General features: G+C 36.4%; 1 protein-coding gene across 4 annotated transcripts; it reads left to right on the top strand.

The window, feature by feature from the left end:
- Positions 1-734: 734 nt before the first annotated feature.
- Positions 735-17171, top strand: LOC149531340 (small ribosomal subunit protein eS30z/eS30y/eS30x). Of its 4 annotated transcripts, none has more exons than XM_089808875.1 (5): positions 735-910; positions 13368-13439; positions 13556-13693; positions 16742-16796; positions 16911-17171. In XM_089808875.1, the coding sequence occupies exons 2-4, from the start codon at positions 13436-13438 to the stop codon at positions 16786-16788; spliced, it is 189 nt and encodes a 62-aa protein (XP_089665001.1). In that variant the 5' UTR covers positions 735-910; positions 13368-13435; the 3' UTR covers positions 16789-16796; positions 16911-17171. The 4 variants fall into 4 exon arrangements, with proteins under 4 accessions (XP_089665001.1, XP_089665000.1, XP_089665003.1 ...); XM_089808874.1 differs by having other exon boundaries at positions 736-910; positions 13360-13439; XM_089808877.1 differs by lacking the exon at positions 735-910 and adding an exon at positions 943-961.
- The last annotated feature ends 1248 nt before the right edge of the window (positions 17172-18419 follow it).

Genomic DNA, 18419 nt, shown 5'->3' with positions numbered 1-18419 from the left:
TATATGTAAATCTTGTCTCATCAATGCTATTACTTATTCTATGCTTTAATGTTGAATGTTGATTGTATAATTTAAAAGGATACTTTCTAATGCCTAATTTAAGATTCTCACCACTTTGCATAAGTCATCAATGCAACACTCCAACTTGATTTAAATGGTAGTGTGTTTATATAATGGGGGATAAAATGAAGATGGAAAATGTCATTAACATGCTTAATATAAAGTTCAAAGATCGAGGCCTACATCAAGAATTTGGGGAAGAGTTTCAATAACCCTAAATGCTCGAAAGAGAGATTTGTAAATAGAAAATCTGTATAAAAGAATATGAAGAAGTCAAGAAATGCAAGAGCAATAAAAGATCACAATGAAGCTTTCACAATTAAAGAATAGAAATGGATAGAAATTTGAATACTTAATTTAAAGACAAACCAAAAAATCTTAGAATGGCCAATTATATAGAGTTTCTTTTAGTTGAGACCATCACTTTAACTAATGATTGAAGTTTTATTTTTAATTAGCCCCTATTGATACTTATAGCGTACACAATTGTAAAGCTGGCTGGAAGCAGAGATCGCGTTGGTCTCGAGGTCAAGTTTACTCCACACTTAACTCTTCCAATTTAACTAGGTAGGATAGGTCAATTTACTTGGAAGATAAAAGTTACCGCTTTGACTTTTACCTGCTAGTAAAATTTCTTGAATTTATCGGCACATTACCCTTGTTGACGTTACTAGGTAAGTGAAAACCCTAAAAATCACATTTTATATTTCTGTCGAGGACGAAATCGTGGATTCTGAGTGGAGGCTGTAGCGAGGGTTTTTGCTGAGTGCGTGGGAGAGCATTTGAGCCAGAACAGAGCTATCGGATTGCCTTGGTTCTTCTCCTGCCAGTTGATAAATTCGGGGATAAGGTGATTTGCAAATAAATACATCTTCTCAAGTTTCTTCGGAAATCCACATTTGTATGCATGTTTTTAATCCTGATAACCTATTTCGATGCATTTGCTTTGGCTAAAATTGCACTCTATCTTTTGTATTTGAGACGGATGGTTGTCATGCTTCTTGGATATCGCAAAACAAATTTTTGAAATGAAAAAATTGTTAACAGGTCCTTTAATCGAACGCTTTCGATCACAATGGTAATCTCTTGTGTCGTTTCTTACACAGAGTTTTTAGATGTTTATTTTCTAATCATTCCGGGGGCTATTTTCTTATCTTTTACAAATGGCCACATTATTCTGATAACAATTTGGTGGCCTTTTGTGCAATTCTTACCTTGAGTTAGGATAGCCAAACATTAAATCTTGAGAGGCTTAGATCATTCGGAATCATTTAAAGGAAATTAGTTTTTAAGCTGATAGAGCCTTTGTTCCGTGGAAGGAACTCCCAATAACGTGGTTCTGATTTAGGCTTGGCAAGAATCTACAATATTTCTTTCGTATAAAATCACGATTAGAGACGTTCTATAGTATCAATTCATATATTAATGACTTCATTATCAAGTACAAAAATTATTTGCAGCTCTTCCCATGCAGGTCCTTAGTCCAAACAGAAGGTATAATAGATGGAAAACGACTACTTCTATTCAGTTATTGCAGCTGGTGTTTTAGATCACACGTCATAGCGCAATGCAGGGGAGTAACATTAAAGTTTCTGGAGGATAAATTGAAAGGATATTGTATTCCTCAACAGATGTTCTATTTTATAGGGTATATGGGCTCAACCTAGACGTCAGTATAATTAATTCATAGTCATATGATGAGATTGTGACAATACCTACAGAAATTCACAAAGAAGCTGCAGATGTTTCGACATGGGACATGCTACTTTTTAGGGAAAGAGTCAAGGGAAAAATGACTTAGAATATACATGTGATAGTTTTTATGCTAGCTTTGGCTTAGCTTAAACAAAATATTGTTATCAAGCACGCGATAACATAGAAAGTTTATGGCCTCAATTTGACTACACCTGAAGACCTTACACCAAAGAACAAGATAAGATTGAGATGACACAATATCACACACAATACAAAATTACATGGGCATGCAAGGAAAAATATCCCTGTAAAAATTAAACAATTGGAATACTGAATATTGAATGTAGAGTCGTCATTGTCTTGCATGATTATGTGTAGGCTTTCAGTTCAAGTAATAACATCACTACCATCTTGCACAATTTCACATTAGTAATGGCTTGTTGATTGGGATGTGGTCCTAGCCATAGGTTTTCCATCCAACAAGAATTCATCAGCATCATGGACATGTTGGGCTTTCGTCCAGCAAGGATATTACATGCCCACTATGCTTCAGAATGTTCAACCTTGGCGTCTCAACTCTGATGCCAAGCTAGGTGACTACAATGTCCTAAGCCTTGTCTAATAGCAGATGGTGCCCGCCAACATTAAAGGTAAGGGTTTTTGCCCTGCCAAAATATCTAGATGACCAACTCCTCATGGACACATGGGTGTCTGCTTTAGGTGAGGCCTAGCTCTGGGTTTTGTGTTGAGGTGGAATCCGTCACTATAATGGCTATGCTGTTTTTGTCCAACTATGGAATCATAATTTCATACACATAAGAAGTTGTTATCAGGAGTGATGGTTGAAAAATTATGATTAAAATCTGCAGATAACTATTTAGTGGCAATCAATTAAGTGCTTTTATTTCTGTTATTTCCAGATTTTGAAGTTATAGTACATGATATGTCCTGTCTCTAAATTAAGATAATTAATTGTCATATACTTAAAACCTAATTTTGGTAATGGACAACTTATATTTCTTTACAATGCTGCACAGGTTGGATATAAGTCGAGACTTATATATGAAAACTTAGTTTGCAGTGTTTTAGATCTCAGGTTCAGAATGATTAATGCTTGTAAACAGCTCATATTTTTAATTGCTAGCAATAGCACCTATAGGTGGAAATATAATACTTGGAAGGAATAGCCAGTGAGAATCAGCCAAAGAGAATTTTTGTTGAAAATTGAAAATTCTACTTCAGGGAAAAAGATTTAAAAACACAACGCATCAGCCTTTTGTCAAAGGTTAACATATGAAAATCTAAATCAAAATAACAGTTTCATCTATCTTTGAATTAATTAAATCATACACAGCCACTGAGTACAAATCATCAATCTAAGATTCTAAACACATTCAATTGTATAATTTATAACTCAGTATTGTGTAAAGTCTTTTCCTTAACTCTCCATTCAAACCGATTAATTTTGTTTAATGAGTTGTTAACATGAAATCAACTATTGTCACATAAAAACTTAGCCTTCCATGACACATAAGCATTAATTCCAGATCAATATCAGATAAGGTGAACTTGCTTATGAATTGACATCCCTGAAGTATGCTTTTGGAACTAATTTATCTCCAGTAATTTTTGGAGTGTCATTTAGAAGCGGTAACCAAACACAAGTAAGCTAGTGCATCTACAGTTGCAATGCATCTTCTTCTTGTTCATAGGTCTATCTCCTTCATACTCTCATGTTCGGTGATTCCCTTCCATATTTTCGTGCCCTCTTATGAATATAATGGAGAGGTTGTTATTTGGAGAGACATGTCCATCCACGTATGTCAAATTGCACTAGGGGAGAGGCCCCAATAGTTGAGCACCCTAATTTCACGTGTCTCAAAATCCTATGTGGAAATTTCAAATCACTCTCATTTTTTGATAGTAGTTTACTTGGCAAGTCCCTGCTTATAGCTAAGGTTTTAGAGCCACATCATCAAATATGATGCCACATAAGCATGCTTTTGGCCAAGGTGTCCTAAACAGCCCCAAAAAATATTTAGACCAATCATAGTGCATTGGAGACCCCTATACTTGTGCAGTTGATGTGGCATCACACTGTTGGTTGTTTTTTGGGAAAAGGGACACTTTTCATTCAATTATGTGTAGTCATCATTAGCAAGAACGATTTTAAAGTCACAACTATTGGTACAATCTTGTCAAAAATGTTGGATATTAAATCATCAAGTGTGGGTGTTAACTACTCCTATCACAACCATTGGAACATGCTCAATTACTGGGTCCTCTCTCCCTAGCTAGGAAGATGATATGGCACAATCTTTTGATATTTTGCAATTGTATTATTTTATAATTCATTGTTATATATATTTTTTTGTATTTCAATTTTAATTTATATATGTCTTTCCTTGTTATTGTATTTTGTTAATTACATATATATATATATATTTGATAGATAAATAGCTTATTTTATTATAAGTATAGAAAGTTTACATCATCAGAACACATTTGGATATGCCGATCAATTGTCTGCACCCAAAAAACTGAAGTCTTTTTTTTATGGCTATGCATGTTTTACATCTGGCCATCAATAGCCAGAAACTTCAAAATTGACTTGAACACCATACAATGTTCGGCACACTGGTATTGCATACTATTCATAGTTGTCGAGCCAAAAAACAAAACCTATTTCTTCAAGCATGGTTGGAGGGTCCAGGGTCCCTGGCCATGGCTCTCTGCACTTTGTCTTCTGCCACTTCAATCCTACCTCTACCCTTTGGTTGACGACCACAGGGCACCCTGCCTCTGCCTCTTGGTCCAGTCCCTCGTCCTCACTCTATTTGTCCCTTCCTCGGTCCAGCCCTTCTCTGAGGTGCACAACTTGTTGCTCCTCCCAGGGAGGTCTCCAGTAATCCACTGCCTGATAAGTGAGACTCGAGCAGTCGAAGTGTTCTCTATCCAACCCCGATTCAGTGATATGTTCCCAGTTGTCTGTGTACTTACACATGATCCTCCGTATGTTTCTGGCCTCATTTTTCCTGTCATCGCAGTTCTGAGAAGCATGGAAGAAGAGGAATGGGTGGAGGTGGATAGAATATTCAGCAACATGGATCCAAATCCCTCTGAGTGCAGAAACCAATTCCGAGCTCTGTAACATTGAGAAAAAAATTGAGATTTTGCCTCCATTTTTCCCAAACACACTTTGTCACTACCTTGCGTATATTTGCAGAGCTGTTGAAGTCAAGTTCCCTAGCACATAACAATGAGGAAATGTGGGTGTTGACTCTACAATACATTATATATTATATTAATAATTGATTTAAGATTACATTATATTATTTTAATATGTACATTTATGTTAATAGTTATTAGTATGAATTATTTGCTACGGTTAGGGTCTCCAATAGGGGGAACATGACAGATGTGGAGATCACAGAGTTCTCTCTGTATTTATGTGCAATATGCCTTTTGACATAGCTAAGTTGCAGAGTCTTGTGTGCGGATCCTATAATGATATGTTAACCTTTTGTTGATAAGAATTTTAAGATGGATGGATGCTGAAATGTTTGAGAGTATGGAGATTATGTCTGTACCTGGACCATTTGCACAGCAGCTCCCTGTCTTAACCTATTGATCATGGCTTAGTAGCCACATAAAGCTCACTTTTACATCACAATATTCATGGTGTATGTACAAGTTAACCTATTACAAAGACCTCTTGACTAATAAAATGAATTAGTGAATTTTGTATCAAAATTGAACAATCATATTCTAACACAAAGGATATTGTTAGGAGAGGGACTAGAAAGGGATTCCTACAGGGAGCTACCTCTTAAATCTCAAAGTTTAGATTTTCCCATGAAAGGTAAGTATATTGCAAAAGTCGAAAACCTGGAATCTTCTCACTTAAGAGGAGTGACTTAGGGAAGCTTCTGTGGATAGGGCCATGTGTAAAATGTGACATAGTCTGGGAGAGGAAAAAAATCATAGATTGAAAAAAAATAGTGATAAAGTTTACATGTTTCCAGCATGTGATAGAGAAGATTACTAAATCTCTGCTGAATTGCCTGCACGTGGTGTAAAGTTAATGGAGGTTCCACTTTAAAATTTAAACTATATTGTGACTGTTCTAGGTGCAGACTCCAGCTACAACACGAAGGAAAATTCCATCTCAGATAAGACCATTTGACATTTTACAGGAAAAGACGACCAATAGCTAGCAACTGAATAAGAAGATTTATTGTGGCTACTGGAGGAGGACGAAAGTATGCAGAAGCTGATTACAGTTTTAATTGTCACGGGCACTGCTGCAAATTTCTGCAAACAAAACATAAAAAATAGCAGCTTAAGTACAATATTTTTCAATGTTCAATAGAGATGTATCCCATCAGCCTTAGTGCTGCTACTGATGTTTTCAAGGACTTCGAGACTTAAAGGGGACATTCACTTAAGACTGAACAGCCTGTTTTAATTAGCGGATCAAAATAGAGAAAGATATTTGTTAAAGGAAAGAATGCCAAATGGGGAGGATTGCCATTACAAGGTGAGCACTGTATTCAATTATTTAAAAAATATAGGCTGCTTTTAGTTAGCTTAATTTATTATATAGTTTGTCTTGGAAATTTTTGGCCATCCCCTAAATAGGAAGTGCACAAACCATCATAAAACGTGTGTATTTACAAAACTAGACAATTGTGAGAATTATGTTGTTGAAATATTATGATCAAAATTTCATAGATTTGTATTATTCTAAGTTACCAGTCTGGGTTCGGGGGCGGGTTCATATACGAGAACCCAGTACACAGGTTTGTTAATCTTTGTTTTTAATGGTTCGTATGGGTTTGTGTGTGGGTATATATATGTATTAATATTCATTATATGTACAAAAAAAAGGAGAAACGTACATAATTCCAAATCTAAACCATCTCATAGTATGAATCTATGGTGCTTGATCATTGTTCAATGTCAAACGTCAATGATTAACATTAAAAATTTAAATACTTGAAATGTCAAATTTGCTTTGTGGAAGGTATTTGGCACTCAACAATCAAATACAATCATCTCACTTCATATTGACAAGATGGAGAGAGCAACCGTAAATAAAAAGTGCTTTTGGAGGCTTCATAATGGGTCGTTTAGGGTTAGAACAAAGTAAAGAAAATAAAAATAAAATAAAAATAAAATAAAATGCTTTTTAAATAATTTTATACCAATATTTTGAGCTGGACATCGTGAGTCCTCACAGGCCCCTGCTCGGTCTGCCTGGGTCTGAGATGGGCTTGAGCAGGGTCTGTGCTAAGCCCTGTGGGTTCTCGTGGGTTTGTGGGTCCACAAATCTGTGAGGACCCACAGGACTGGGCATGGACTTTGCCTGGACCCAACACGAACCATTTCACAAACCTGAACCCAGTTTGCACGTGGATCTGGTTCGAGTGTTCAGGTTGTGAACCCGGTAACTCAGGTATTACTGAGTTGATGAGAAACATTGACAATGTTTTTGATTAGATAATGCGGGAGAGGGCTCAAACCCAATATAAAAATAATAACACCATGTCTTAAAAATACAGATGAAGAGGAATTCACAAGAAGTGAAGACACAAGACTTTTAAACGGAGCCACAACTGCACAGAGCTAACCAAAAACACCTAAAAGAAGGAGCTAAGAAACCAGAAACCACCAAACAACAAGATGCAGGAGCATTGGAAGTAAAAGGAACCAATGCAAACCACAAACAAATTCTTGGGAGGAGAAGGCACCCAGCAACCTCAAACGAGAATGCAGGACAGCCATGGAAGCAACCACCACCACAAATCATGAGAGGGCAGAAATACTGGAAAAGATGGAGAAACGGTACCAACAACAGCCTCTCACCAAGCAGGTGAAGGAACCGTTGACAATGTTTATGATGGATAGGGAAAGTTAAAGATGTTCTTTTAGTGCCAATTTGTATTTGATTTCTTTTATTTGTAGTCTTATTCTTCAGTTATTTTAAAATGCCTTTTAAGGTGTTGGCTATCAAATTGTCCATGTATTTGCCACCCTCCTTTTAAAGCTTGATAAACAAAACATAACTATACAAGATGTCATTTAAAATGGAAAGCTCCATCAAGTACATTGGCGTTATTTGTATAATCAATGGATAACAAATGTTGTGACATGCATAAAAGAGAAAGTTGGTAGCATAAAAGGAGTCTTTCTGACATTATGTGAAACACACAATTTTCTATTTATCCTCTTGTATGCAGATTCATATACAGGTTTTGATTTTCCTTAAGTGCCCCAATATATCCTCTCATAATCAATCTCCCCTCTTCGATGTGATATTCTCAGTAATGAAACTGATATGCATCAGGTTTTCTGTAAATTCTATCCATTAGTCTTTCTAATAATAAGCAACATAGTGCCTCCAGTTAAATAGGTGTTGTGGACTTGATTCCTATGTCCATCAGACACAAGCAAGGTTGCACCTGCCCGCAGATGGATGTGTGAAGCTTAATTTTGATGGAATCACTTGTGCAAACCCTAGGCCTCCAGGTTCTTGATGCCTTTTTTAAGACTTACAAGGCAAAGTTATTTTTTCCTCTCTTCCATTAGTCCCTGGCATGAATAATGAAGCAGAGTTTCAAGCTCTCCTCCATGGACCTAAACTTGAATCTCAACAGATAATTGATTAAGAAATAGAAGGGGACTCCTTAGTGGTGAGTAATGCCAATATGGAAGAGATTTGCATTGACATGGTGAGCACATTTGGGATGAAATTCTTCTCATCTTGGATTGTCTTAATCCTCACAGGGCGAACCATGTATTTTGCAAAGCTAATTTGGATGCAGATTTGTTGTCTAATCAAGGGGCCAATGGCGTGTTGTCACTATAGGTGGCACCTCCAGATTAAGAGGATATGACAGAATTTGGTACCTAGCCATCAGTCTTCACAGTTCCCTTTTTGGCATGAGTTCCGTTGCCCGTCCCAATGATTGAGTGCTGATATCCTTGATTTCGTCTGGCATTTCAATCACCTCAATACAAAGTGACCTGTATTATTGACACCAAGCCAATTTTGAAGGATGCATATGGCTTATAGCCCGGCATCTAGATCAACCCTCGTCCTGTCAGCTGCTTATGGCATCTATTTACTTAAGCGCTTTGATAAATTTCAGTTTCTTGCAAGCTAAATCAATATGAAATGATATCTCTCCATTTCAGTTTCTTGCAAGCTAAATCAATATGAAATGATATCTCTCCTTTAATGATGATCTCTTTCTTCTTTATGGCACTGTAAGGTATAGTTGGCTCACATGGGTTGGAGGCCTTGTGGTTTATGAAGAGGGGTCTTTCTTGTCAGTATTCTTCACAGTTCTGCTAAAACAAGCCCAGGAGCAGAAATGGATACCCCTTTTAGGCTAGTGAGTGTGCGGCTTCTGATGGCCTTTCTGGGCAAAATCACAGACCAATGCCTTAATGTTGTTTTTGTAGCTCCAAAAAGTTTCATGTGAGAGGGGCTCAAAATGGTCCTTTGGTTGTAGATGATAGGTACTATGTTAACACTGATATCTTCTCGTGGTTTGTAGCCCCATTAGCTTAAGGTGTGTGTAAAGGAAGGGTTCTGGTGCTGGCCAACATGTTAGTCCTTGCTGCCTTCATGGGTGTTTTGGAGATAGTTCTGGCAGTGGCTCTGCTGGGTGTTTGTATCTCAAGCCCTGGTTGTATTCCTGATTTCCTAAATCAGGGTGACGTGGTGGCATGGCATCCATTTGTGCGAAACTTCGAAATGCTCACCTTTCTTCAGCATTGCTGCTATGCTCCTGAGAGATGCTCCTTTTGGCATACACTGGATAACAGATCTCATAAAGAATGTGGTGAAGGAACAGAAGCCGTAGCTCTTGAGTGAGGAAGACTGGGATGAGGAAGAGGAATGCTTTTTTTAGTATGTTTAGTCCTTTTTTTGTTCAAATGTTTTTAACAGAATATCTATAAGACGCAGTGCAAGGCAGGAGAATCTCGAAAGGAGATGTCCTAGCCCCCGGTAAATAACCACACAGCGGAAACACAACACAAGAAATAAGAACTGATACCAAACACAACTCTTTCTTCATAAAATAACTGATTACATGCAATGTGCTGGGCTGTAAGGCCTTCCCTGTTATGGCCAAATACAAAACAAGTAATAGTTCTGCAAGATCTCTCAAGATCCAATTCAAACCCTAGGTAGTCCAGATCTATAACACAACAACACTCTTGTAGAAGCCTTCAGCAAGATCTAAATTTGTGCTCACAAGCCACCAAGCAATCTCCTTGTTTCCCAAGCCACAACTATTAGCTCTTGTCAAACTTTGCTCCTCTGCTTCATCCTTCTCTCCAAGCTTCTATTAAGAAGAGATCACACCTTGAGAGCTTGATTACAAATGCTCATATGCCTTGCTTAAATAGGCACTTACCACCCAAGATGTTACAAACACAACCGATGTGGGATAAAAGGTAAATGCAACTACCTTACAACAAATATTTAATTCCCACCCAAATACAACTAACCACCACCATGTGGCCAGTTAGAAAATTACATTGCTTTTGTGGATCACAACAAATATTAAAAGCATGATTTAAGGAACTTTCCACAAAATTCTAAGATGCTACTTACACACCTCTAGAAATGAAAATAACAACTATTTTTATTTATTTCCTCTTTATGCCACCTATACACCTTGGTAAACGAAAAAGCCTTTTCTCTCCATTTTTTCCATTTTTTATTTTTAAAATTATTTTCCCTCTAATTTTCGTCACTTTCTCTCTCCAGTTTTTTAATTTTTTAATTTTTTATCACATCCCCTTTTATTTCGTGATGCAAGTTGCTCCTTCATCACTATAGGATAAACTAGTTCATCACAATGTTTTTAGGTTTGAGGTTTTGAAATTCTGCTCATCAGAGGAGGTTTTGGATTATGAAAGTTTCAGCTTGTAATTAATATTGGCTTACAAAGCTAATAGCCTGTTTGTAATATCTTTCATGTTAATATAAAATCTCAGGTTATCTATTAAAAAATAAAATAATAAACAGCATAATAATATCAGTGGTAAAGGCATTCCCATTTTCAAAATCTCAGCTTATCTATAAAAAAAATAAAATAATAAACAACTTAATAATATCAGTGGTGAAGCCATTCCAATTTTAATATTGACAAGATCTCCTGGTACATCATGCGTCCAGAATAGTACAAAGCTAGGGTATTATAGGAACTGGAAGGCAGGCTATTTTGTGATGAAGTCAGGGGATTAGCAACTAAGGCTTTGGTGCTTATCAGTGGTAAAGGCATTCCCATTTTCAAAATCTCAGCTTATCTATAAAAAAAATAATAATAAACAACTTAATAATATCAGTGGTGAAGCCATTCCAATTTTAATATTGACAAGATCTCCTGGTACATCATGCTTCCAGAATAGTACAAAGCTAGGGTATTATAGGAACTGGAAGGCAGGCTATTTTGTAATGAAGTCAGGGGATTAGCAACTAAGGCTTTGGTGCTATGTGTGGCACATGCACATTTTCATTTTTAAAATGATATTCTTTTATTTAATACTGCATCTTAAGGTTCGACTGCCACTTTCTGAGGATGGGTTATGAATTTCAGGGGACTTCATGAGTAATGCTACTTGAATGGGCTCATTCATAATTTTATCATTTTATCATGGATGAAAGAGTTTTATCATTTATAATTTTATGATTTTATCAATATTGTAGTGCTAGTTTGACAGAACTCTCCTGTAGAATCATTGTTCTGCCATTGGGTAGTTTATGACAGCATTGAATACACATGATGAATTATATTTATAACATCGACCGATAAAATGTATTACGGACATTCAGAAGAAATGTGACATTAAGTTGTTTCAATGATTCCTTTTCCGGCATACTGATCTTCAATTTTTTGTTTGAGATTCTTTACAAACTTATAATCAATTTGAAATATTAACAATTGGATTTGATTTAGCTATATTTGGAACACCATGTGCTCCATCTATGGATGCCAAATTTAATTCTGATAACCTACATCGATTGCTAATTTCTTCTCTGAAACTACTCTTATAACAATTGAACTGATGACAATATCAACCTCCTACATCTATTCTTTGCTAAACTGTGAATAGCTAGTTTGCTTCATCTATGGATGCACAATTTAATTCTGATAGCCTACATCAAATGCTAATTCTTCTCTGAAACTACTCTTATAACAATTGAACTGATGACTATATCAACCTCCTACATTTATTCTTTGCTAAACTGTTAATAGATAGTTAATTTATTCTAATTATTGGAGAAGTTAGCTATATGTATGAATTATTGATGGCTCGTTTGATTTTGATTTTCTATTTTTTGTTTATTCATAAAGTTTCAACAATTGGAAATAGTGAGAAGACATTTTTTTCATGATTTTTGTGGTGTTGTGGGAACATGCTAAGTTTTCTTCTTTTTATTTACATTGGGGTGCCCTCATGACCTAGCCCAGCGATGACCAGCGGCCAATGTGAGCTAGGGTGAGACTAGTCCCCCATGGGTGAGATCAGCTGCCCACAAGATGTCTCACATCTTAAACCCGGGAGAGATTTGAACTTGAGACCATGGGGAACTACCCACAACCTCAAGCAAACACATCTACCCATGCAGGCTTAAATGTTGGGGGCAAAGTCCAGTCCTATACCCCAGGCCAGCAGAGCAAGCACTTGGCACATAAATCTCGTAAGGGAAACTGACCAACAGCCCTTCTCCACTACGAAGCTGAGTTGAACCTGTGACCTCAAGGGAGCAAACCTTAAGTCCCAGCCAGCTGAGCTGCAAGTGGCAGCTTAAGTTATTTTATTTATTGGTTACTGACATGTGTTCTTGTTCAAATGCTAGCTTGTGAGAAAGCTCATTTTTTGTAGATTTTAAATAGTCAGGGAATTTGAAGAATGTAATTACTGCACCATCAGTCAATACTCATCTAGTTAACTATGTGTTTGTGATTTGCTCATATGTACATATGGTTGCATGTAGATATATTCGGAGCTTTGTGCATACTTCTGATCTGTGTTTTGTTGTTATAACAATGTATAATATTCTAATTTGATTTACCAAAAATGAAAAATATCTTAATTTGCTGTGTTGCAGTACTCCTATTTTCCATTAAAAGAAATATATAATTATTATTGATAAAAAAGAAAGGTAGTTTTAACGAGTGCAAAAGAAAGAAAGGTACTTTTAAGGAGTGAAATTTTGTATTGCTTGCTTTATATATAATATATTGAATGATTTTTGTTCTGTTTCCAAGAGAATTACTTTGCTTTTGAATCAATGCTAGCTACTCCTGATACTCTAAATGCTGTCAGATATGTAGAGATTGAACCATCTTCATATGTGTTAATACATTTTTTTGGGATCTTTCCTGTCAAGTTTATTGCTCAAATCTGTATTCCAATGGTTTTGGATTTCATTCTCTGTTAATTTAAGAATTTGTCCAGCAATATGAAAATTGATGTCTCTCATTGTATTTTACATAGATTTTCTAAAATATAGGCACACTAGTAGATATTCAATATGGTAGAATCCTAACATAGTTTTTGTCATTTTGGGTGAAGAAAAACAGTGTTAGGAGCTGGAAATAAATAGTAGCAGTAGTGCCAGCTGCAACAATAGCAGTTAAAGCCATCCAAAATGAGTAAGATCCAAAGCCTTTGTCGTTGTTCTTGTTTCAATATTGTGTTACCCATTGTTCTGGTTGCAATATTGTGTTACCCATTGTTCCAGTTGTAATATAATTGTAATTCATGGCAGGTAAAGTGCACGGTTCATTAGCCCGAGCAGGGAAGGTGAGGGGGCAGACCCCCAAGGTTGCCAAACAAGACAAGAAGAAGAAGCCCAGAGGCCGGGCCCACAAACGCATGCAGTACAACCGCCGCTTTGTTACTGCCGGTTAGTTGCTTTGCTCAAATGTTTCTCTTTCTTCTGCCCTTTTGAAGCCTTAGTGTTTTTTCTGTGATGAAATCTTGGTTATCGGTAATATGTTGGCAAATAAACATTCACGTTCCAATGGCTGAAACACATTTGTGTTGGAGATGGCTGTTTCTAAAGCCGTGGTGGCTGTTTATTTTCGTTAGGAAAAAGCCTTCACAACATGAACCACCAATCTGTTTTTGCAATCCTTCTTTTATTCTTGATTTGCCTCTTTTTTCTTATTAAAAAAAAAAAAGAACAACAAAATTCTTGAAGACTAGATGAATACAGGTCCCTAAGAACAGCAATATAGATTTGTACTTTGTATTGGTTTCTAGATAAATCCAAGAACAGGTTCATAAAGCAGATGCAGATATAAACACAATTAGTTAAATCTTTTCTTTTCTAAATTATATTCATAGAAGAATATGTGTGGATGGTGGGCCAGTTGTGGAACGACAGCAGCTTGGCGCAATCTCCAATCTTTCTGTTCTGAGTTTTGAACTGGAGAAAACTTTACACACTGTGCTGTCTAGGTACTTCTAGGAGTCTGTATTAGTGTTTTGTGCATGCCAACAGAGATAGAGTTAATGTATTTCAAGTTAAAGATTTGTCTTTATGCATATGTTTTTTATAATGATGCCTAAAAGTTCTGTTCTTAAGAAGTTCAGAATTTTATATAAGTTCATTGCAGTCACATGTAGCACTAAGAAGCATTTTAAAACCCGTCTAACAAATGCAAGCAGTTACAGTACTTTGTGTGCACATAATTTGGTCAATCTGAGCTAGGAGAACATTTGCTGCGTTTAAAATTTAGAAACATAACTTCAGCATCCACTGATAACTGAAATGCACCTATATCTGTACAGAGCACAGTTGCAATTGACCCCTGGTTTATTGCAGTCAACAGTTTATCTCTATGCTCCACAGGGACGCGTTTCCTGGGGTTTTACCCTTGTATCCGTACCGGGGACGAAACGGGGACGGATTTTGGCCATCCCTTGAGTCGTCCCCTTTTTGAAAAATTCAGAAACGTCCCCGAAACGGCCAATTTTTTTTGGCAGGAAACTTGGGGACGGCTAGCAGTATCGGGGACGGTTTTGCCGTCTCCTATCTGTCTCCAAAACTGCTGGCCGTCCCCTTTTTCCAGTCAATCTGGTAAAGGCAAACCATCCCCAAAAAAACATTTTTTTCTAATTTTTGTTGTTTGTGTGGCCCCTAGTCATCTTAAAGACATAATAACAATATGCAACCCATATTTGGTCCATTAAAACACTAACTCTTCTACTCATTTTTCGATTTAACATACATGCTAAGAGGAAGTAAAAAAACATAAGAGCAGTAGCAGCAATGAGCAAAGATTGTGTTTAGTGAGGAAAGATTGCGTTTGGTATTTACTATTTACTAACTATTTTAGTTGGACTTCTCTTTATTTCATTCTGATTTCAGCATGATACTTGAAGCCTTTAAGCATTTTAATTTTTGCTGTATATTTATGTGATATTGTTATAATGGAAGCGCTTAGTATTTGCCATTTGATAATATTCCATGTATTTATCTTCTAAAATGTTTATGGTGAATGGTTTATCAATGTTGTGATATACGCATTTGAATTTTGTCTCTATATTAAAAAAAATCCCCTATGTTTTTAATCGCCGTCCTTTGATGTCCTGTCTCCTAAATTTTGGCTTCGACCCGTACCCATACCGGAAACACGTCCCTGTCCCCTAAAACGTCCCCGTCCCGGAAACTCCGTGGAACATAGGCTTATCTAGCCCTGGGGTTTGCCCTCTTGGACTAAAATTGGACTGAAAATAATGATTATGGACTCAAAATTCCCAACAACAGAAAAGGATTGTAAGTTTTATTCCAGATGACAATGGATTAGGTTTTGTTGATGATCAAAACTTACCACCTGGCTGCATAATCCTCTTGAAAGGACTAATTGGTACATCAATTCAACAAACAATCTTATCTGCTGGAGGTGTTTGAAACCCTAGCTGAATGTGGACCTGATAGGTTTGTATACTCCTTGATGTCTGCTAGGGTTTGTCCTAGTTGGCTTAAACACTAAAAGCTGATTCAAAGATGCTGGTTGCTGCTTCTTGAGCAAGATGAATGACAGATAAGATTTCTTGCACAACTCCAGAGAAATCAGTAGACCCACTACGCCAAACAGATGTTTCATCCTACCTGGAGTAATTGGCCCGTGGCTATACAGCCACGAAAATGCACTTCCTTTACATTGTTTTTTAGAACTTTTCAAAAAAAATTCTAAGTCCTCTCCTTCGTAAGAAAGTGCATTTTCGTGGCTGTATAGACGTTGCCGAGTAATTGTGGGTTTCCTCCCTGTTCTGGAAAGATTGCAGACTGCAATTTCACATGACATGAACCTATACCTTAAAATGCCAAGTTTACCTTATGTATACCTGGCTGAAAAGTCAAACAGACTAGCTGGTAGGCCACCAACAAGGATTAGTGCCCTAAGGGAAAGCAACGTTCAAGTCAGTTGCCAAAGAGGGAAGCAAATATAAATTCTAATCTTTTTATTTTTTATAATTATATCATTATTATTATTTTGTTTAAATTTATTTATAGAGTACAGTGTTAATAAACATTCTTATTTATTAATCAAGATTACGCTTTAGTCCTGAGATACCGGGTTCAGACACTGCCAGCTGGGGATGGGTCTGTGTCTTTCTTGGGTCGGGATTCGTGCTGGGTCTGGGTAGGGTCTGTGCAGTAACACTGTGGCTCCTCATGGGTCTGTGGACCCACAGACCTACAAGAACCCATAGTCTGTGTCGTGGACTATCCGAACCTGAACCCAAACCCGAACCCGAACCGGCAACTTAGTGTAATGCTCAATAGTCAAATCTTTTTTCTTCAAAATTTTTCAATGATGCATTATCATTATATATGCATGGTTGAGTTGGTTGTGTGACCTAGTTGTTTTTGTTATGTTCTTTTCTTAAAGAAATGTAGTATGGTCGATTGATGATGCAATTGTTATATCTTACCTTTCAGTGGTTGGATTTGGGAAGAAAAGAGGTCCAAACTCTTCTGAGAAATAATCGATTAGGTATGTCAGTTCCTCGTGTAAAAGATCCATCTTTTGTTTTTTAAAAATGTGTAGAGGTTATTTACTTTGGTTCTGTATCAGCTTACCGTACTAATAAAGTTTGATGTAATTCAGGTGTATTATGATGGAGGAAAATGAATCAGACCTGGAAGAAGATCTATTTTGGTGAAGGCTATCATTAATGTAGGGCAATTTGCATGAGGATGGTATTTTTTACCATTATAATTTTTGGGAATGTAATGGTCAGGAAGGACAGACAAATTTTTAGCACATCTTAATTACCGTGAGTTTTATATGGGATTCTGCCGTGGCTTGTAATGTTATCGCTTTATTTGTTTGCTCTCGAGATATATATATTGCTGGTTGTTACCGTTATCGGCAGGATTTGTTACTTGAAGGAAAAGAGGTATGTAGTTTGACATAAGTAGCTTTGTATTATAGAAATCTGCTGTCAAATTATTACCAAAACCAAAGGAGAGAAGTGAATATATATATATATAGTCAAGAGGGCAAACAATCTATTAAAAAATAATAAGTAAAACATGGAAAATAATGAATGGCAGAAACAAGTTTTTATTAGCAAGGGACAAAGGAAACATCAATCAAATGTTGGTATTCATAAAATTATTTATACACGTTTTGTGTAGTGCACCACAACTTGGAGTATCATGATTAAACATGTATTTGACAAATAATGTAAAGTACTGAGTGGGAGGAGAAAGTCAAGAGGAAGCCATTTTTATGAGCGGGATAAAAGGAAATATCAATAAAATGTTAATGGATGTGAGGCCTTGCCCTGACCCTTCGTAGCCTTAGTTGTTACCTTATCATTTTGATACTCACGACTCGGAATGTCAAGACATTATTAGATTCTTGAACATATTATATTATTTTAATGTTGTGTGATGTTATTTTCAAATATTTGATGTCCGACATTTAAATGTTTTATGTATATGTATGTCGATGAATTAAGTAAAAGGTAGGATTAACATTTTGGTTTAAAATATTTTAAATGGTTAAGAATTGAATAGGATGAGAGGAACCTTGATTTTTGTTATAGATGGATGTTTTAATTTATGTGATTCCTGATACGTATATGTACATATGTACATGTGATTTTCGGGACTGCTGATGTGTGCAATGAGTGTGCAGATATTTTAGCCGAGGAAATCGACAGAGGAACATAACTGATCTCTATGTGTTAATTTTGGAAACCTTGTTGTTCGTAATTCAAGTATTGTATTGTGAGATGTATGTATGTATCTTTCTGTGTTCAGTGAATGTTAATGTTCGTAACTATGTTCTTTTAGTGTCGCTTGACACTCGTGAATTGTTTATGTTCTTCAGCGTGCTAGTTAGGGTTAGCTGTGTAACTTTTGGACTTAGGTCGGATTTAAGTTAGTGTCAGTTTGCTAATTGGGTTCTTAATCGAGTTTAGTCATTTTTAATCCGGATTAGTACTTAATTTGCATTTTAGAGTTGTTAGTTGGTACTAATTATTTCCTAGCCTTTGTTTGGCTCTAAACCTATTCCTAAGGCTTTAAAACATGAAATATTTATACCCAAGGGGTATGGGTATAGGTTAGGGGTTTTTTCCAACCCTTAAGCCCTTTTTATTGACTT

The sequence above is a fragment of the Cupressus sempervirens genome, chromosome 11 (genome assembly GCF_028749045.1).
Source record: "Cupressus sempervirens isolate cs-2001-9-10 chromosome 11, ASM2874904v1, whole genome shotgun sequence".
Taxonomy (NCBI): Eukaryota; Viridiplantae; Streptophyta; class Pinopsida; order Cupressales; family Cupressaceae; genus Cupressus; species Cupressus sempervirens.
The sequence above is the reverse complement of the archived record's forward strand: the minus strand, read 5'-3'. Positions and strand labels throughout refer to the sequence as shown.